Here is a 21927-nt window from a genome sequence, read left to right as displayed (position 1 = left end):
CATAAATATGTCGGGGAGTCCCTCCTAAAGATTCATACCTCGGTCTTTAGTTTGTGACATCCAAGGTTTGACAGAGACAGATGACGGGGAATTTCGGTGAAAATTGATTGTGGGCTACTTGTCAAAAACAAAATCAATGATTCCTCGAAGGCTTCTCTTGACAGGACTCAAACTGAAACGTCGTCAAATTAGATTTTGCTGCTGGCATTGTGGCTGCAAAAAAATGTTAATTGAATAGATAAATCAAGGAGGCAATTTTATGGCCATCATATTCCATCTTTAGTTTACATTTTTAATTAACAAAAATATGTTTAGATTGTTTTTGGGTTTTTTTTAAACTTCACTCTAAAATATTTTCATACGGAGGCACAAGTCGCGCTGATTGCATCTCAGCCAGAAGCCAACTCCTAAAAGCATGAACTGAAGTTACTCACGTCTGTCCTGAACGACAAAAAAAAATTAAAAAAAATCCCCTTCATACTCCCCTGGAGTTGTTAATGAGGTGTGTTTTGAACACAGGCTATGTGACCAACCGAGCCAATATTTACCTCGGCAGATATTACATTTCATGGTTTTCCTGGATTATAACTTTTTTTTTTTTTTTTTTTTTTTTTTTTTGCATGGGAAAATAAACGTTCGCAAAAGCAATCCCCATCAATATAAAAGGCCTGATCCTTTATCATTTCACAGCTATAAAAACAGATATTATGCAAAAGCATTTATTATTTTAGCGTCAACATTTGAAGCCTTTTGGCTTTATGTCTATTTCGGGACGCGATGCATTTGTATTGCATTAATTAGGCTGCCATTAAAAGTAATGCGTGCATGTTCGACTAATTTCTTCTGACATTGTGATCATTCACATTTCCCGATGACGGTAATTAGTCGACGGAGATAATAAATCTCTCGTGTTTACTTTGGGATTGATTAGTGTGCTGTAGTCTATTTCTTCTATATTAAATGAGGGGTTACTTTAATAACAGCCTGCACACCCTACAGCGTGCAATTTATTCCTGAAGAAACACGAGAACAAATTCGCTCAAATTACTGTCCGAGATGACCTCGATCAAGAAATTGATTAGAAAGATTCGAACGATTTGGGGGCCCGTCTCCTCCACTGTTTACAAGCCTTGGCGGTTGAAGTCTGTTCCTGTTCGGAGACAAAGGGAACACAAGACACATGCGTCCGGTTATATGCAGCCATCCCTCGCCACTATCATGGCTCATTTTAACCAAGCCATCCACGATCCCGTGCGCGCGGACATCTGTCTGTCAGGGATGGAACAAAAATGTAAATGGGTGGTATTTAATGCGAGCCAAAGCACACATTAAATATGAAGGATTTTTTTTTTTTTTTTTTTTTAAAGACAGGGAGAGGGAGGGAGGGAGAGAGAGCGCGAGAGAGGTGGGAGGCTGATTTTAGAGGAATAGGCCAAGAAGCACCCCATCCAGAATCAACATTACTTCAAACATGAGGTCATCTAAACATCTGTCTACAACATGTCCGCCGGGAGTTCAATCAAAGCCACGCTGAAACGTGTAGCCTGCAATTGTTTCTGGAAATAAATATTAGACCTAATTCGGCTGTGATTGGTGCAGCCACTCTGGAGAGGGGGGGGGGGGGGGGGTAAAGAAAGAAAAAAAATAAAACTCATTGTAAATGCAGTCTCTGTCAATGGATACCCTTGCCCGCGCGCGCACACACACACACGCACACGCACGCACACTCTTTGTACACACACACACACACACACACGCGCGCGCACACTCGTTGTTTGACTATATTTATTTGATTCCCCCTCTCCTCCTTTCATCATCTCCTTCATTTAGCCTAACTGGCTTTATTTGTTCTTTTCCCGACTGATTTCAGGTTCCCCGTTTAAAACCAATTAGATCCAAACGAGGCTCTGACAGTCTGGAAGGAGCGCCGCAGTAATCACGCGCGCGGCGGTTGTCTCATGTCGTCACAGTCCATTTGCTGGAGACGGATCGATTTACTCATGGAGTTTTTAAAAAGCATCTACCGAGGAAATAACAAAGGACTTGGAGAAAACATTACAGCACAGAGCATGTAACTAGAGAGATTTTCTATTTCTAAGCCGGAGTTTATTCTGTATTTAATCATAACGACGTGTATTTTTTTCTATATATATATATATCTCTGCTCCTACTTCCATCTTTTAATTGTCTTTTTTTTTATTTATTTTTTTTTTATAAAAAAGCACAAATCAAACTTTGGTGGGTTTTTTTTTTGTGTTAAATTCAGAACAAATACTTGTAAGCTCCCCAAATGATGCAGGGCACTAATGCATCACTACAATCTGTATCCAAAGGTAATGACTTACACCTATCCACTGAAAAGTTGTAACAGCCCTTTACTCATACAAAATACAGCATGCATTTACTACCCCCTTGTGGACAAAATAGGAAAAGACGTTAAAATATGCATTCAAAGAGTTTCAGTATATAAACTGCACAGATCTGCACTGCAGAATGAAAGTTTTTAGTAATTACTGCATAACTGTGTTAAAGTTCAGACTTATTGGAAATACACACATAATATAATAACACCAGCAAAGACACGAGGGCTGCGACTGGCAACTGTATTTTAGCCCGTCAGTTATTTCCTCCACTGACGAATTGCTTGGGCTATAAAATGTCAGAAAATAGTGAAAAGGGCTTCTGCAATTTCAGACCCCTCATAAAATATGAATAAATGGATCGTTTCGTCCAGCCAACACTAAAGATATTCAGTTTACAATTACATACTGTAAGACAGTGTTCCCCGAACATTGATTTCTCCAAATAAAGTTGAGTCACTTGCAACCTCTCATTACAGGTGTGCAGTTTAGACCTCTAAACTTCTCCAATTGTCTCATTTCAATATATTTTCAAGATTTAGAGCGGAAACAAAAGAGCAAAAGATAGAAATAAGAAACGGTTGGGGATCACTGATGTACAAAAAGCGAAATCCTCACAGCTGAAAAATTGGCACGAGTGAATGGTTGATATTTTTGTTTAACAAAAAACAAAAACAAAAAGATAGGCATAAGTGATTGTCAAAAAGGTTTAGCAGGTAGTTCACAGGAACACGCACAAATCACAAATTCAACATACTGTATTCCAACAGGCAGTCAGTTCGCTCCACACGAACTTTCATCTCATCACGGGTAAAGAAATGCAATCGTTACAACGACGCGAAGCTCAGCCAACACACCGACCTCTATAAAAAGGTCAGCAACACACTGCTGAATCTCAAACTGCGATCAGATTACTTCACAGAGCACCAAACGAAACCTTTCTCCACCTAAATCACGTTTATTTTAACCCCTGTGACCGGGTTGTACATAAATTATCAGCAGTCTCTCTCCATTCTTGTTAACAGTGAATCAAGATGAGGAAGAAAAAGAAGAAAAAAAAACACACACACACAAAAAAAAAAAAAACGCCTTCGGCAGAGAGCAGGAACACTGAGGTCATTCTGCTCAGGTAGGAACCTCTGTCCTCTGTACGCTCCCGTCGTCCCCGGCGAGGACAGACGAGAGCCCCCTCAGCTTCAGGACAGCAGGTTGTCAGACCCAGGGGGCTCGTGAGGCGTCAACAGGGAGGCACAAGCGGCAGTTATATAGCACTAAGTATATATACACACACACGACACCTCATTTCTCATGAAAACATCACCTGAGACAACTTACGCCCTGAATATTTCATTACTGGCCGACTGCTTATTGAAACAGCATTAAAAAAAAAAAAAAAAAAAGAAGAAGAAGAAGATGGTGAACCCTGGGCACAAAAGTTAGACTTTCAGCCTATTTATGGCCTTCGTTTCCGGCCTCTTGTATCCACGCGGCTACAAACACCCTCAGCTTACTACTGTTGGGAGCTACCGTTGGGTCTTTCTCAAAAAGGCCTTTGTAAGTGAGAAAAGCGCTGGAGAGAATGAGGTAAATATTGGAAGCACAGAAGCTTTTGGCTGTGAAAACACCTGGAATATCCTGCACAAGCTGTTTAGACAAACTTTAAACGCTGTATGATTTTTTTTTTGGGGGGGTGGGGGGGGTGGCAGTTGTAAAAACAATCACTTTCATGGCAATGAGAGAAGACTGAATGGTTATCTGGCTGCAACATGAACCACAAGAAGATATTAAGCCACGTTTGAAGTAATAAAGGGCCTCTACTCAACTCGGAAACAGACACATTTTCACAACAGAGCCAAATAAGGAAGGTAAAACTGCTGGAGGTCCAAGAGAAACGTGACGGAGGGAAATATATTTTCAACATTTTTTTTATTTTGTTTTGCCTCTATGTTTTGAATGCGGTTGTCTAACTTTAAGTGCTTATTGCCCGCTGCATGTGTATCCTTCGTGATTGTAAAGTTCCTGGGCAACTGTGCTGTTTTGGTGATTTTACACCTTAAATAAAACTGATTTGATTGATACATGAAATGTTTTGGCCTTTGCTTGCGGCACATTTCTTGAGCACTTGTCCACTCAACAGGATTGATTATAGCTTTAGTCGTTCAAACAGCCAAATCCAAACATATCAAATCTAAATATTTCACTGGGAACACTGAAGTTTGAGACAACAGTCATCGGAACGGTTTCTCTAAACTCAATATTTACTGAATATTGAAGCTATGCAGATTTAGCTAGAGACTTTCTGTGGACAGAAAGATGAAGGACGCCCTTCGGTGTGTGGCTCAATGTGGTGAAAGAGCACATCAACAAACACACGAGGAAAGCGCTTTGCGGTCGTAATTGGACGCAGATGTCGGCTTGATCGCTTGAAAAAAATTGACACCATAAAGACAAAGTCGGTGCTTGTTCTTGATAATCCCTTAAAATGATTAAAAAATAATAATAATAATAACAAATAAAAAAAGGAACAATGTATTTGCATCTAATGTCTTCAGGTTCAGTGAAGTGACGGGAAAAAAACAACAACTTGGAATTTCAGGTCGAATGCAATGACGATCCAATCGGCTGCAGAATCAACCCCAGAATCTCTGACATCAGCAGAAAGACTTCCACCCGTGCTGTCGTCCGACGTGTTTCTTATTTGGCTGACTATCAATCCTGTATCCTATAATACAAGAAAAATAAAGACTGCGGTGGCCTCCCGCCAAGGAGGCTATGTTCTCCGTTTGTCAGCAGGATTACAAAATATATATATATATATATATATATCTATATATGTTTTTGCAATGCCTCATTAAGCACATTTTATTATACTTACAAGTACCAGGTGTCAATATTCTGTCCACCTTTTATCAATTAGGGCATATAACAGAAACACCCCTCTGTACAATGGAGTACAGTTCAACAGCACCACATACGTCATCTAAAATTATTATAGAGCTGAATAGAGATGAACCAATTTTCTAAAACGTGTTCATTCATAGTTTTTCTTTTTCTTTTTTTTCTCCATTTCTAACATCCAAGTCACGTAAATGCTGCGAGTCTTTATCCACCTCCATGGTAAACTATTTTAACTACCATCCCACCAGTTGCTGTCTCTCTCTCTCTCTGTCTTTATATTGTCTTTGCGCCTGTTTAAACAGGAGACATGTCTGTCAAGTTGTGCAATAGTGACTCAATATTTACGTTTAATACAGTCTGTGCTCACAGCAGAAGAAAGGAAGCAACAGAGGTGTTTTCTGCGAAGGTTAGATCGGAGAGTCAAGAGGACTCCCCTCTGCTCACTTCCTGGCTTGGCACAGTGCCTTTTTTTTTTTGGTATGAAGTTAAGGCTGCCCCATTTGTTATGTTCATCGGGTTTCCAGATCATAAACTAACCTAGATGCGAACGCTGAAGTCCAAACGGATGCCCCGGTTTGACTGCAGTGTTGCTGTACCGCGTTTCCGATGTCGCAACCATCCCTGGAGGCAGCTGCGACTGCTGACTTCTTCTCTTCAATGCAAATTCAAAGTCTATCGTCACGTCGGGGCGTATTTTCAAGGTTCAGGTTAAAAGCTGAACGACGTTGAACGTTATATGTTAAAAAAAAAAATTTTAAAAAAATCATGTCGATAGTCTCAGATGAAGTGAGCCAAATGCAAAACGTACTGCATCAGATTGCAAGAAATTCTGTTCTGTAATCGAAGCCAATCGCTCCACGTCCTTCCTTCATAATTGAACTTTTCTGTTTTTGAAGTCTTATTTTATTTTATTTGAACATTCTCAGCTTCATAAATTTAGTGGAAAACCTAACCGACACAAATGTTTGGTGCGGCTCTAACAGCCTTCGTCAGGCCTAAGTGTGGCTTATATCGGGATCAAATTTAAGACGACAAATACAAAATGTTTCCCACCAATGTATAGATTTACAAAAGGGTTTTCAGCCGAGGCTCCATATACTTTGTGCGGGATACAGGTATCTTTTGTCAGGTCGTAGGTTGGGGTTGGTATACGATTATATTTAGTGGTAAAATTGCTCAAATATTTACCCACAATTCTAAGGAAACACTTCCTCCACACAGGTGAAGCCGTGTTTCGACGTACAAATGACTATAAACACAATTGCCTTGCAATAAGAACACAGAAGCAGGTTTAAAAAAAAAAAAAAATTAAAAAAAAAAAAAAACTCGCTGGATGACAAACCCGAGAGTAACAGCTGACTTCCTGATCCGGTGACTCTCCCGGCGAAAACTCCCAGCGTTTTGAAAAGGGAGGGAACTATCTCGCAAACGCATGCAAACAAACAAAAAAAAAAACAACCTCTGGCTAAAGATCTGCCGCACAAGGAACGGTTTATTTTTTCCATCCCGACACGCCATGTCCGATAAACAAGCAGGAACGCGTTGTGAAGACTTGCGGGAGTCTCCGAGGAGGGCGCCGCCTCGTAGCCGAGCTTCACTCATTTTTGGCAGCACGCACCGTTTTTTTTTGTTTTTTTTTCTCCTTTCTTCTCCCCCACCACAAACTATTACATAACCTGAGACCACGTCGTCTTAACAAAAAAAAAAAAAAAAAAAAAACAGCAGCAGTGAAATCACGTTGGGAACTTACCGGCTGACCCGCCGGCGATAATCTGATGGGAAGCTTCCCGGAGGAGACTCTGCGGCTCCTCGGTTGTCATTGTCGGTGTTTTCGGGGTCCTAAACGAGGAAAACAAGAGAGGTGTGGTGGGGGGTGGACGACCAACTTTTTACGACCTCTCCGCATTTAAACCGCTGCAGCGTGAAGACAGTTGTAACGTCGCGTACCTGCCGGCTTCCTGCTGCGCGCTGCTCGTTTGCATGTTGTCCCCGCCGCGGGCGTCTTGTCAATTTAAAAAAAAAAAAAAAAAAAAAAAACGAAACGAAAAGAAAAGTTTGCGTTGCTTCCCTGCGAGGGAGGGCAGCTCAAAAGGTGCAGCAGCGGTACCTCTCCCGAGTGCTATCCGGGCTAGGCGAGGCTAACAGGGAATCGATTATCAGCGAACTCCCCGGTTCACATTTACCCTCCCCATTTACCTCACAACAAACAATCAACACGTGAAAACACGGATAAACCCCAACTTTTTTATTTTATTTTATTATTATTATTATTATTTTTTATATATACTATGCTTATATTGTTTAGTATTATATATTAGCGTTATATTTCATATACAGCCCACATCGTGACTGCAGGCCGGCGTGCAGCCCAAACGCTTTAAGTCCCATCCAGGCTCATTCTTCAAATATATATATATTGCCATTTATTATTTTAAAGGAACACTTCACCCGAAAGGATGAAACTCAGAAGCAAAGTGGAATTTGAACAGTAAAACAGCAATATGACTCAGTAATGCACATGGTATAGATAGATAGATAGATAGATAGATAGATAGATAGATAGATAGATAGTTATTCTGTCTAAATAATTCAATGCCGCCACTAGTAGGTAGCCTATCACCATTCAATATATGAAATATTGATACACGGTGGACATTTGCCAACACGTGTTTCAGTATGATTATGTGCAGTTCAAAAATCATTTTGAAAAACATACAGTTCATGAACTGATAAGTTGCCCTTGAACATGTCTGAACACAGTTTGCATCATAGACCCCGCCAACTGCAGTTTATGTAATGTAAATGTCACGTTTGACAAACTTCAGTGACCGTGAGTGGGCAAACAGTATCTGCTCTCCTTTTTGCATTTACTGCAAAGTTATTTCACACCGATGGTTCAACAGGTCATTAAGAGACCACTGTTTGAAGTTCCCACATGCTTCAACAGTTAACTGTAGTACATCAGAGGTAAAAGGGGTGTGTATGAGGCTCGACTTATGTTTCATTGTTAATCACACCTTATAATTGTACATGCTGTTCAACTTTGGCAACTTTAATCAGGACTATGTCCAGTTTTGTATAATACACCTCAGACTGCTGACAACCCGTGTTGCCTTGCAGGCAAAAAAAAGGGCAAGGCAAACATCGCTACTATGAGGTTTCTCAAATGTGAAGCATATTTTCAGAAAACCTCTTTAATGAGTTGCTGTGTCATAATTTTAAATGGCAAAATGTACAAAACACAGTCATCCTCTGAAATATGATGATCTGTTATTAACTTAAAACAGCCAAACGGTGTTTAATATAATTAAAATTAGCTCCACCTCAACCAACCATAAGGGTAAAACGTTAGCTAACCATTAATGCAAATATATAATTAACCAAAATACATAGCATATTGTAGCCTATATATAAAACACACAAATGGGACTATTTTGCAAAGTTTATATTTTCACTTTTGATACTTACTTTTACATTTTGAATGCAGGATTTTTCACTTATCAGAGTAAATTTGCACTTAGGTATTGAACATTTTGAAATGTTTCCATCAGCTTCTATGTTCATAAATTTGACTTATACTGTCAGTCTAACAAAGATCAAACAATTACAAAATGTCAGACTACACTAGAAAAATGACAACACGCACTGTTCAATATTTGATCATATTTACTATATAAACAAACAACTTTTCAGATGAAATGCTAATTAAAATCATTAGCTTAACACAGGACTTTTTATGTTTTATATTATGCACACACATCCTCCTATACAGCCACACGCTTTTCTGGGTAAATATTGTTTTTCAAATCTGATGTCTTTCATAACTCATGTAACATACATATTGACACAGCAAAAAAAAAAAAAACTGAAAATTTACTGCAAGGGTAACAAAATGTTCATCTATACCACAACACTGGAAACTTTTACCTTAAATTCAATATGATTTAAACTGTTATAAAGCATGCGGCTGCAGCCGTATTGCACCATGGAAAAGTTATTTTCTTTTTTGATGAGAAATGAAGGCACGCAGAAATACAGCAGTGAGCCCTGTAACGAGTTTTTCATTTTGCATGAGAGCAGCTATGGAACAACAAGTGCTTCAGACAAGCCGTAAAAATCAGGGATTTACAGCATATATTTGGCAGGAAAATGCCATTACTACTTTGACCCCCTTGGATAAGAAAAAGCAGAGCAACTCCACTCCAGTAAAACCTGTACACTGCAAGGCTGTATACCAGCACAGAGTAGGTAACTATTGGTTTATGAACAAAATGAATGAGAAGAGAAGGTTTTTTTTAGTGACATACTGCGTAAAAACTGTCCTTTTTCTTTTTCTTCAAGAGGAGCTTTTGACTAGTATACAATTTTTGTTACTGTTGCATGAACCCTGCATTTCCTTATAATATGTTAAACAGCACTTATTGGCAAGAGAGTTTGTAAGGGAAGGCCAATGGAAGTTTTGTTCCAGCAAAAGAAAATAAGCCAAGAATATGTCATTTAAAACACACTGTAAAAATGTTGCTTGATTTTTTTTTTTTTTAAATTTGTTGTTGTAATTGTTAGACGCATGCTCAGCAAAAATGAAGAGATATAACAGAAGAAATACTAAAACATTTAGACAATACATGTGTAAGATATTTGTGGTGAAAGAAATATTAAGGATTCTTAGTCTTTCAGTCAAAACTTCACTTTTGTCAAAAGTATTACCAGAAAATATACTTTAATATTACAAATATTTTTTTCATAAATCAGTATGACACCTTTCAGAGTGGTATATATTTATATGGAAAAAATGTTCGGTGGAAGAACAAGAATATTTTGTTGTCAAAACAGAGAACCAAAGCTCATTACACTAAAAAATAATTGCATTATTCAACATGTAAATTTGCTTTGCTTTTTACATTGTGACATATACACTTCCAGAAGAAACTATATGAAATTTATAGAAATTATACAACCCAGCCCTACCGAATGCATTAATATGCAAGCAACATTTTGCCCTTTTGAAATAAAACCAAGTCTTTAAATACTGTAGCAGTTTATTTACACAAATCAAATTTGTAGCAGCAGATACATTTGTAAAAACTTTACCTGACAAATAACTAGTTTTCAGATAATTACTGGAGTAAAAAGTTTTGTATTTCCCTCTTAAATACAGTAAATTACTTCAAATAAGTACTGTACCTGGAAACCATACGTACTTTCTGCCACTGTGAAGTATTATATATGAAGTATTTGGTTAAGAAGGCTGGCTCCATCATTGGCTGCAATCTGGACAGCCTGGAAAAGGTGGTGGAGAGGAGGACGCTGAGGAAACTGTTATCCATATGGGATCACCCTGACCACCCTCTCCACCACCTGCTGCAGGGACAGCGGAGCACTTCCTCCACCAGACTGCTCCAGCTCCGCTGTCACAAGGACAGATACAGGAGATCATTCCTGCCCACTGCAATAAGACTGTACAATAACTCACCTCTGGCAAAATCCATCACACAACAATAACACTGTTGTCTGTTGTGTTTTTCTTGGCTGTTTAAATATTTAAAAAAACAAAACAAAAAAAAACTTTTTTTCTTTTTCACTATTGTTTAGTTAGTTTTAATTTAATTATTCCATTCTATTTTATTTTATTCTATTTTATTGTATATACTGTGCATTTTTATATTTAATATTTTTTACTGTTATTTTATTTCTTTCCTGCATCTATAAATGTTGCTGTAGTGAAAAAGTTTCCCCTTGGGGATTAATAAAGTATCTATCTATCTATCTATCTATCTATCTATCTATCTATCTATCTATCTATCTATCTATCTATCTGTCTGTCTGTCTGTCTAAATAGACTGCATGAAACAATATACACAAAAGTTGTGTTAACAAAGAGTCAGCAAAGGATTTGTACCGTTGATTTTATTTCCACACATGCATACAAGCGACATGAAGACACCATCGTTGAAACATTTGAAACACATTCTAGTGACAGTAACCAAACATACTCTGCTCTTAAATTACTCTGCGACACAACGGAAAGCGCACGTTTTCCCACACAAACGTGACCACTGTGGAAAACTGTGCCTTTTTATGCGAAAAGCCCCAAAATGTGAGAGAGAAAATAAATAACTAATATGAACACGAGCAAGACAGTGGTTTATCCAAAACAGTTCAAGTCATTCAAATATGTTGGTAGCTCTATTTAAAAAAAAAAAAAACTTAAAAAAAAAAGGTCTTCTCCTTTGTTGTTGACCATTAAAACTATGTGTGTGGTCTGAATATGAATAAACTGTATGTTCTGCAGTTTTAAGGGAGAAAAATGTAATTAGATGACCATCAGAAAAGGAAGTTTCACAGATGCACAGATGCTTTATACACGCAGTATATCACTCTTACAGTGTATATACCTTTTTTTATTCCATTGTCTCATTGTGAACCGCAGCAACATTACAATAATAGCAGGTCTGGGTCAAACTGTTTGCATTCTTGACTCTTCTTCTTTTGGCCTGCTTTATGCTAAATAAGTGAGCTAAATATAAACAATAAAAGGATCCTTGAATGTAACTTTAATTGCTTCAGGAAAATCAGCTCCTTATTTTATGTGGAAAACCCAATTAGATACATCTTAGTGTAGAAATAATTTCTTGATCAACCAACAGAAAATTCATCAACTAGTTTGATAATCAATTAATAATACAATTCACTGGCTCCAGCAACTTAAATGGGAATACTTTTACTTTTTTAATATTTTCTATGATGATAAATTCAATATTTTGGGGATTTTAAGCTGTTTGAATAAATGTAATTATGTCAACTTGGATTCTGGAGTCTTAATTCATTTTAAAATGGAAACAATTGTTAGTTGAGGCCCTAAATTACATTAATATCATATTGGGATTATATTAGAACACTAAAATCTATGAATTTTATGAACGCTACATCAGTCCCTTCCAAGTGGCGAGTGAGAATTCAAAACTCTGGTACCTTTTTAGTTACTTGTGATTCATGTTGAATAATTACAGTAACACACAGCCAGACAAATCTGAGCAGAGGTTTGCGACGAAAACGATCTCTATGCGAGTGGAAATGTGACGAGTGGCGACCACAGACCATCGCAATCTTTAAAAAAAAAAAAAAAAAAAAAAAAATTCTGACATCCCATTTCAACGATGAATTCAAGAGTGACGTTACGCCGAAGAAAAGCAGAGTTGAGACACTTTTCTGCCAAAATAAATAGCCTAACGAGACTCCTCATCCTGACATTTCTAAATCTAAATCTTCATTAAAGAAAAACAAAAAAATATCTCTGAGTACCTGTTCTGTAAGAAGGACATGAAACCCAGTGCACTTCAGATGAGTGCAAACTCGTAGCGAGTGCTGTCATCGAGCCTCCCTGTAGTCAAAGCAAGTCTTTGTTGTCCTTTTCACAGTAGAGTGGGGCCCTTGGTGGTGTAGTTCATGGCGGGGAAGTGCCTGCTGTCGACGTCCCAGTGGCCGAGCGGCTGGTGGGAGGCAGACGGGAGGCCGGGGTTCCAGTGGTTAATGTAGCTGGCCATGAGTAAGGTCAGCTCCAGTATCTGCCATGACAGCAAAAAAACAAACAAACAAAGAGTTAATGGATTTAACATTATGACATGGATGTGTTTTATTTGATTCTGGGGAGCTGGGAACCCAGAGATGCTCACAGAAAACCGGAGAAATCCAACTTATCTGCAATCAAGAATGAAGTTAGCCCCATTAGCATCCACTGCAGTCGTAATACGACCCTGTGTTAAAGCTCCGTTGAGATTCCACACATAAAATAACAGAAACAACCTGTTTTCTTCATTAACGTGTCAGCTGATGCTTAAGATCACAAACTTCTTTTACAGACCGATCCTTACAGCCTTCGGATAAACTCATCACCATCTTCCATGTTTCAAATATTGAAATTTGACAATTGAAATTGCTTCTTGGTGACATTAATTATTTCAACCATTTCTAAAAAACTTTACCGGCGTAAACCGGATTCGTACCTTTGGTTTTGCCATCGCAAACATCAGCTTCTCCACGCTCTTCTTCCCAACCCCAGGCTCCCTCTGCTGGCTTGTGACCACCATGAAATCGTCACGGCAACCACCGAAGGTAATCACAGACTGGTGGGAGTGCGTGAGCAGCGTGTGCTGAGAAATGAAATGCATTGCCAGTGTGAAACGTGCAGTGAAACGGATATAAACAGGGCTCAGATTTTTTTTTAAATTTTTTTATTGCCGATCCCAATATAGAGCATGGAATTCATTTGGGAAAATCATTTTGGTTTCTGCGTTTTTTGAGCGCTCAATTGAGCGTGAAGAAGTGTGACATAATTTCCAGCAACTTCGTCTGATTTTCACTTTGTTTTTCTCTCATACTTTTCCGAAGAACACATGAGCAACGCCGCGCGCCAGACCGAGAGTGAAGTGGATCAATATGGGCTGCCGAAAATTACAGAGCTCACGTTAACAAGGTTTACATGTTGGAACGGCTGTCTGTCAGGGTCAAGTATGTCAAATCAGACGCTGGCCTTTTTATTTTCCTTTTGGATTTCTGGTGTTCGAAACACCACAACATAAAAATCCTTCCAGACCAGAGCAGCTGTGGCCGATCCAGCTGAGAACTGCAGTTTGTTAAAAGAAATCTCAGTTTTCCAGTTGTGAAGTGAAGCAACAGTATATGTTGGAATAGATTTTTTTTTTTTTTTTTTTTTCTTTTATTTAAAAAATGTTAGCAAGATGTAAACAAGATGTCGGGACGGTCCGTGTTGATGGATGTGTTTTCTCCACACAGCCTGAAACTCACCATGGTGTAGTCCAGCACACACAGTCCATCCTCATTGACTGCCAGCCACACCTGGCTCTGCTCCACAGGAGAGGGAGGGACAGGCTGTGGAGACAGGGGAAATATAGAAAGGTTGTTTAACAGATGTCATTATCCTGTTAAACATTACAGCGTCATCGCTGGGTCTTCTTCGCGGCCTCAGATTGGGTCCACAGCTTGATGCATGGCTGATTTAGGGGCTAAATGAATTTTTACTTTCGACAAAAGATCAAGAGTATCTTCTTGTTTTCAATTGGATTGAACAGACAACTGAACATAACAGACAAATACTAACTTTGTGGCACAAGAGAGAGACTAAATGCCCTCACTGGGCCTGCATACATTACCCAGCATGACTTGAGGTCCGACACGGATGCCAAACATTATCATGTCATTGTTTACTACATGTTTACATTCATTTGTCAGATCTTCCAATGTAGAAATGAGCAGATTTTTTTTTTTTTTTTTTTTTTTGAAGTTTATGGCGCAAACAAAACACCGCAGTTAGCATCATCTTATCTTCTGGGGCCTTTGAAATTAAGCACGTATATTCCCGAGGAGCTTCATGGCATTTGCATTTCAGATGGTAGATCGGATCAGCGGAGGGACACTGTCAATGATTGGCTGTTACATTGTGGTGAGGTTCAGATGAGGGTTTAGATTAGGGTTAGGGACGGTAAAACAACCAATCACGGCAAAACAGAATTCAGAGCTGCGTCCCTCCGGCTGATCCAACCTGGCACCAACCTCGTCGGAGTTGTCGGGATTATTACTTTATGTTTGCCATCAGTCCCGACCGATCGGTACCCATTCCCACGAGTTCTCAAGTCTTTATCCGATTGCGAAGCATGCTGGGTATGCGGGCTCAGCACGGGCAACATGCAACCGAAAACAACAGAAGAGAGACACTGTACATTTTAGTTTTTACCTTGGCGCTGAAGAGCTTGGCTCCAAACAGGGGCCACTTCCGAGCCACAGTCAGGTATATTCTCACACACTCGGATGCACTGCAGCCACGCAGCATTGACCACTTGGTGGCCAGACGCTCGGTAAGATCTCTGAAAGGAGAAAAGGAACAGTGGGTTCATTTGTGGCTACATCGGGCAGACATGCTTTGTTTTTTGCTGCAAGAGGATACTGCTGTAAACAAATCAAAAGAAAATGCAGGGCACCATATTTATCTTGAAATCGGCGATTTTGTTTTACCTGAGCTGCTCTGAGCTGCAGTCCTGTTTGTAGCGTTTGGGGTAGAAGCGCTCTAATGCTTGCAGGAGAATCAGCTGAGATTTAGGCTGAGGAGAGCCGGCAGGAGAGGAGGCAGCTGGTCGCTCCAAATCACCGTGTTCGACCTGGGGGACAAACAGCAGAAGGAGAGAGCGAAAGGGAAAGACGGTTTTAAAACACCGAAAATCTGCAGAGTAGACGACAAAACAAAGAAACCACGAAACAAATCTTTTTATCCCAATAAGTTTGGTTTCTTGACATAATCTTTCCAGACCTGTGCCATGAGCGCAGCCACTTCAAGGGCCAGCTCTTTGTTCACCGGGAAGTGGCCCTGCTGAACTTCATCGTTCACCTGGTACGCCAGCAGGAGGCGCTCACGTTCTGTCTCTCCCTTTACCTGAGATCTGAAACACAGCCTGCACATGCCCACATAATGCACACAATGCCATTAAAACTGTTTTCCTCTTAAAAGTCCTGCAAAAAGAATAAACTCTGCGTTGAGTCTGACAGAGCCCACACGCTAAGACAGAAATCCTACCTGCTCTTGTATGTTAGTCGAACTATCCGTGTGCCCTCGTTTTTCCCAGGATGCAGTTCCTTGAGAGCTTGCTCCCACTTGGAAATGACATCACAGATCTGGCAACGGGGATAAAAGTCTCCAGTCAGACGTATACATTTCCCCCCCCCCTTATTTTGGTTTGAGTCAGCAGGTGGCAGCAGCTACATCTACAACACTGAGATCTACTGTACAGCATTTCATCCAGATGGAGTTATAGAAGGTTCATTTGTGGGCTGGTTAAACACGATGGAACAATTTCAGTGACCATAATGAAAATGAAGTGGAAACACTGGTTTTACCATGATTGACTGAAATCAAATTACAGAGGAAGGCCGTGATATGCTGGACTATGTTCACATCTGAAAACCAAAAAGTCCCAAAAAGTTTTCAAAGCTTCAATTTGTCAAAACAGTCCCACACAACTCATTACGGATACTCTAAATTATTAGGTGACATGAGACGAAGGATTTGGTGAGCTGCACAAACAGAAAGGCAAAAAGCCTCCGTGGTGCGCGGCTGGTTTCGTGCTCGGCGACCCGCAGCTTTACCTTGGCAGACGGCTGCAGGCAGTGCTCCAGGTCTTTGCCCGACGGATCGTCGGTGAAGAGGGCGAATCCAGTCAGCTGAGGCTTCCTCATGCCGATCCTCTGGTTCAGCGTGTTGAGGAACTCCTCCACTGTGGTGGAGCCATCGAAACCCACCACCTAAATGGAAAAAGCAAAACAAAAGGAGTGATGTCACTCTCATTGAAAAGAGGCGCCGCAAACCAGACCCAGCCTCTAATGCTGTGATCCAAATTGCCTACTTGGGCTACTAAGATTCCCTAGTTTGAGTGCATAAGCGCGTCTACAATGGAGTACAGAAACATGCGGTGCGCTACAAGTACCAGGATGATGCACTCAAAACAGTCCAAAAAAGAAGTGTGAAGCCGCTGGACACTTTCCACCCTAAACTGTCGCCATCTTGGTCCAAGTCCAAACTGTTCAATTTATTAGCAATTTAAAAAAAAAAAAAAAAAAGTAAACGGCAGGAGCTGCAACAGGAAATAACCCGTGCATTATAAAGCGATGCTGCTTTCCTTCCCACTGGGAAACACAGGCTGGGATGTGTCGAACTGAACCAAAATGAACAAACTGAAGGAAACCCGAAGGAAAATCTGTGTGTTTAAGATGTTAATAGGACGAACTAATAATGCAGCCGGAGTAAGAATTGTGTTTCCGTCTAACTCCGTGTTACCTGGTAGGTGTTGTTCATGAAGTGAACCGGGATGCTGAAAGGCAGCGAGTGGTGGTAGGGGTTCCTCAGCAGGATGGAAACTATCTCCATCCGTGAAGGTTTCGCCTCCCGCTCTCCGTTCTGCAGCGTACGCTCCAAAGATCTCTGACAGTACACCGCGTACTTCCCCACCTCACTCCTGCGTGGGGAAATCCAAATAGTACGAATAACCTTTTTTTTTTTTTCTGCTGTGTTTGAAGGACTCGGGAGTCAACGTGAAGCTCGAGTTTACTCACCTTGGGTCAGCGTTGTGTTGCAGGTACTGTCTCAGGTACCAGAGGAAATGTTGTTGAGGAAGGAAAAGAGCCACGCACAGAGACAACAGCTGCCAACACTACAGGGAAATAAGAACATATCACGTATTTTGTTGTCAGTTTACAAGTGGTGCAAATCAAACTGAAATAATTTGAATTTTTCTTCGGCTGCCCCGGCTCTTTTGTAAACATTTCTTCGGACCTGCGTGAGCGAGTAGTGGTGTGGCGTGCGGCGGTTGGTCTGTTTGATGAGCTGACAGTACATCTCGTTCTGCAGCTCCGGGTGGGTCAGGCACACCTGCAATGCATTCTGGGCCAGCGAGGTGTGGTAATCGACGGAGGGAGACTCCACCAGCACGTTGATGAAGAGCTGACAGGACTGCGGAGAAGTAAAGGCTGAGATTTAATGGCGTTGAATGACCAGCAGGGGGAGGCAAACACACACCAGGAAATCCAAATATATTCTGGAAGGAGCAGATATTTAATTCGATTTAAAACAGCTAAATAAATACTGGGTGATGCTAATATGCAGTGGGTGAGCTCCAGCGTGACGGAGGAAACATGAACTTCATTATTTTGTTCTCAGAGTTGAAGACAAAGAAGCCATTTAACAGCTTTTCATCGTCAGATTCATTAACGCTTCAAAGACATGAAGTGGAGCACAGAGTTGAAAAGCGTGTCACCACCATTCAGTCTGTTTCATTGTGTGCACTTTGGGGACATTTTTTTTAAGGCTGGCTGGTCAAAAAAAAAAAGAGCCAATCCCATTCAGCCTTCAATCCCGCAGCCCGACTGTAGTTCGGTGGGGCTGTGAAGCATGACTCGGGCAGGGAGGGGGGGCCCCTGGGTGGGCACACGGAGGGCTACGGGTTTGACATAAGAATAAGGGATCTGCCATCTTCCTACAAGGTCCCCTGTTCTCCTGTGGTTTCCATATCCATGGCTGCCACTCTCTTAAAGGCCCTGACCTCCCATGTCTCCTCTTAAAAAGGAGTCTGCTTTCACACTGGCTCTAAACCACAGCAACGGTTAGCCCCAATCAGAGCAGATAATCAAGGCCATTATCTCTCTTCCACACTTTTTGATGAGTCGGGCCCCTCGGTCTGGAGACTTTGATCTGGTAAGAGAAAACGAGCCAAAGAGCGAATCCAGGGAGCAAAAAAAAAAAAAAAAAAGGGGGGCTACATTGGGGACAAACTGGAGTAGGGACAGATGATGCCTTGAACAGACCCTCTTAGTGAGAGAGGCAGACAGAAAGGGATTCAAAGGAAAAGGGATAAAAGGGAAAAAGGAGAATCACAAATAAGCGGGCTGGGACAGAAGAAACAGGCAAGAGAGGAGGGTGAGAGGCGGCGAGACTGACCTTGAAAAGCTTGAGAGCCTCCGTCTGCAGAGCTTCAGAGGGCAGAGTGGTGAGAGGCGAGCGCAGGCCCTCCTTACAGAAGCTCAAGGCCTCGCTCTTCCACAACACAGAGTCTGGGAAAAGAACGAGAGACACACACACACACACACACACACACACACACACACACACACACACACACACACACACACACACACACACACACATATAAATATAAAGCCACCCAAATACATGCGCATACAGACAAACACAGATTGAGTTTCAAAGCTTGTAATGACTTAACAGCTGAGAAGAATTCAGTCACTGCTACAGTCGTAAACAGTGTCTGCAGAGTGGATTAAGGCTGTCAGACAACACGGATCAAAATAACACGTAGCATGCTACCGAGCAATATTGTATCCACTTACAGGGAGACACTGCATGCCTGAGCACTTCAGTCAATGCATCTACTGTGTTTGTGCGTAAGTGTTACAAATATATTTTCGGGGGGTGTCTCCGAAAAAGACGGACAACCATTTCTCAGATTTCTCGTTTTGTGTACTGTAGAAATAAGTACAGATTACTTTTTTAAAAATAGTAAAGCTGTTCCTATTTTGTGCAGAATATATGAAATAAATAAACCCAGTGCCGTCACGTGCAGAAAACATTTGGCTACTTGAGAAAACACACATGTATTCATACTTTAAGTGACATTTCAAAATCTTAAATCTTGAATTATAACCAAATTATTAGCAACTAACATGATTAATGACTACGTTTTCTTAAGACAACAAAATCAGAGGCTAGAGATGATCAACTCTCTTCATTTTAGTGCTTAACACTAAAGACAGTTTGGATAAATTACAAACTAAATTGAAAGTCAAACATCTTAAATGTCTTCTAACAAATCAGGCTTGTATTAGATATTAATACACTACTTACGGGTTTAAGAAATTGACTATGTAATTGTAAATTCCTTACTTTCCCCTCCTCTTCTATTAGTTTATTACTGTCACTACTAAAAAGCACAAATGCCTCCCAGAGCAAATTCAAAATGGACCAAACAACAAATCAACAAATGCAGCTGAAGCTTTTTTTTTTTTTTTTGTCATACTAATAGATTTCTCACCGGGGTCTCCCTCCGCATCGAGGAGTTTACCGATGAGCTGCTCGTACTCTGTTCCTACTTTGAAGGTTGCGCTGCTGCCGGCTGCCACAGTCAGGTGATACAACCATGTATCCTGTGGTAAAGAAAACGTACTAATTAATATAGAAGCAGAGAAACAAAATAGGTTCGAGTCCAGTAGCTTTGGATGAAAAAAACGACTCGGCATTTTATTGAGACACTTCCTGTTCCGCTACCTTCTCCTGCTTGGTGCCAATGAGCAGGTACGTCGGACTCTGGTCCCTCGGCTGGACCACCAAGGTGCAGTGGGAGGAGAGGAAACCTCGACTGCCTGCCTCGTAGTCTGAGTCTGAGTCGCAGGAGCGATCCACTTCCTGCACTGATGCCTCCCGGATCTGCAGCTGACCAAGAGGCAGCTGAAACAGAGGATCAAACAAAAGAACTGTGAGAACTGGTAACATAAATATATAAATCTACAGAAAATAGTCTATACATGAAGTATCAAGTATGTTTGAGTGAAAACATATTAAATAGATGTAATTTTTCTTGTTTTTGCATTAGTTGCAAGCAAATACTTGCAAGAGAGTTCATTTAATTCCTCTTTTTCTATTGTTTATTTGTCAAAAGCCTATAAATAATACCTATTTAAACATGAGTATGCGCTTGGAAAATCTTAGACGAGTCTTGACAACATCTAACTAACGATTAAATTCAAAGCAGGTAAGGTTTCAGTCAGGAGTAGAGCGAGAGAGAGAGAGAGACTTGTTTTAAAAAAAAAAACCTTGTCCTCCTGGTTGCGATAGTAGTACAAGACTTTTCCAACCAAAGAACACCACACCAGCTTGGAGTGTCCGTGTTTGACCTGAAATGAAAAGGAAACGGTTTAATTTCAGACCACGTTTAAAGGCTATTTTGGCAGTTTGTCACGACAGTAGTAACATGAGATCAGGTGTTTTTTTTGTGCATTTTTTTTAAAAAAAATTCAGGTCGAGTTTTTTTTTAAATAGCTTGACAGATGTTGATGTGGGAATTCCTACATGTGAGCAGCAAACGTCCCGAGTTTGCAGGTAGGCATACCAATCACTTGAGATACACTTTTTATGTCAAAGACACCTGCTGAATAAATGCCCCCCCCCCCCCTGCATTCAGCTACATTTTAACCAGGGGATGCAGCTGGACATGATAATTACACATCACTTTCTGAGAAGGAGAGGAGAAATATGCGCGGAACGATGATGTCACTGGAGGATGCCTTCCAGACAAAGCCAGCTGTGCATCCCTCACAAAGGGGGGGGGGGGTCGCCGGGGTCAACTGCGCTCTGAGAGGCAAAAACATCTCTTGTCTGAACTGCGATCTTGTCAGAACCGGCAGATCAAAGCCGGCTCGCGGGAAGGCATCGGGATGTTGCTTGAGAGGACGTGGGCCCCATCGTCTCAGCTCGAGGCTGTCGGTCATCTGCCAGAGAGTCGTCACACACGCCCGTCAGCTGTTTAAGTGTTTTCATTTTACCAGCGGACAGCTAAGGAGAGACTGGAGGAATTAAAGAGCCGTGTAACATTCCAGCAGCTCTGGTCTCGCGGCCCTGTCCCAACGTGAAGGAGGTTTTCAAAAATCTGCCCGCTCGAGTGCTCCGTCCGACCCTCCCCACCTCAGTGACAAACACACCGTATGGCACATTATATCTGCCTGAGCGGATGCTATATCTGAAAACAAGTTATTTTTGGTATCATCTTCAGAGAGAAACCCTCTCTAATCTAAACCTCTAACAAAATATACTATAAATGGTGCAGGGAAGTCAGGAACTTGAAAAAAAAAAAGGTTAACTCTTGACCTAAATTGATGTCAGTTAAAAAGAAAACGTGACTATATTATTCCAGTAAAGACAAACAAGCACAGACATTTTGTGTAATCCCTGATGTTAGAGAAAATTGAACTGAAAAATGCGAAATGGGTGACTGATATTGAAAACCAATTAATTATTTAAGTACCTTTCAAGAAAAATTTGCAAAAATGTCCTTCCAATACTCCTTCTAGCTTCTCAAATGTGAACATTTGCATTTGGAAT

The 21927-nt window shown here is 40.8% G+C and overlaps 2 protein-coding genes across 4 annotated transcripts in view; both read right to left on the bottom strand.

The window, feature by feature from the left end:
- slc25a21 (solute carrier family 25 member 21) overlaps positions 1 to 7232 on the bottom strand; it is an 83775-nt gene extending 76543 nt beyond the window's left edge. Inside the window, exons 1-2 of the mRNA XM_069721129.1 lie at positions 7206 to 7232; positions 7009 to 7097 (exon numbers count right to left, since the gene is read on the bottom strand). Of these exons, the coding sequence (XP_069577230.1) occupies positions 7009 to 7078 (70 nt within the window). The 5' untranslated portion in view covers positions 7079 to 7097; positions 7206 to 7232. The remainder of the gene's footprint in view (positions 1 to 7008; positions 7098 to 7205) is intronic.
- A 3915-nt stretch (positions 7233 to 11147) lies between these two features.
- The window catches only part of plekhh1 (pleckstrin homology domain containing, family H (with MyTH4 domain) member 1), a 54113-nt gene continuing 43333 nt past the window's right edge, over positions 11148 to 21927 (bottom strand). For all 3 annotated transcript variants that reach the window (XM_069721113.1, XM_069721114.1, XM_069721115.1), the window contains 15 exons: positions 20643 to 20723; positions 20098 to 20277; positions 19865 to 19976; positions 18757 to 18869; positions 17596 to 17772; positions 17376 to 17473; positions 17101 to 17278; positions 16413 to 16568; positions 15844 to 15941; positions 15580 to 15721; positions 15288 to 15430; positions 15010 to 15139; positions 14064 to 14147; positions 13262 to 13408; positions 11148 to 12823 (listed from right to left, as the gene is read on the bottom strand). In XM_069721113.1, the coding sequence (XP_069577214.1) occupies positions 12671 to 12823; positions 13262 to 13408; positions 14064 to 14147; positions 15010 to 15139; positions 15288 to 15430; positions 15580 to 15721; positions 15844 to 15941; positions 16413 to 16568; positions 17101 to 17278; positions 17376 to 17473; positions 17596 to 17772; positions 18757 to 18869; positions 19865 to 19976; positions 20098 to 20277; positions 20643 to 20723 (1992 nt within the window). In that variant the 3' untranslated portion in view covers positions 11148 to 12670. The remainder of the gene's footprint in view (positions 12824 to 13261; positions 13409 to 14063; positions 14148 to 15009; positions 15140 to 15287; positions 15431 to 15579; positions 15722 to 15843; positions 15942 to 16412; positions 16569 to 17100; positions 17279 to 17375; positions 17474 to 17595; positions 17773 to 18756; positions 18870 to 19864; positions 19977 to 20097; positions 20278 to 20642; positions 20724 to 21927) is intronic.

The sequence above is a fragment of the Brachyistius frenatus genome, unplaced genomic scaffold (assembly GCF_029030835.1).
Source record: "Brachyistius frenatus isolate BFR_SWC_R1_liver_20210118 unplaced genomic scaffold, ASM2903083v1 Contig_257, whole genome shotgun sequence".
Lineage (NCBI taxonomy): Eukaryota > Metazoa > Chordata > Actinopteri > Embiotocidae > Brachyistius > Brachyistius frenatus.
This window is presented reverse-complemented; position numbering and strand designations above follow the sequence as displayed.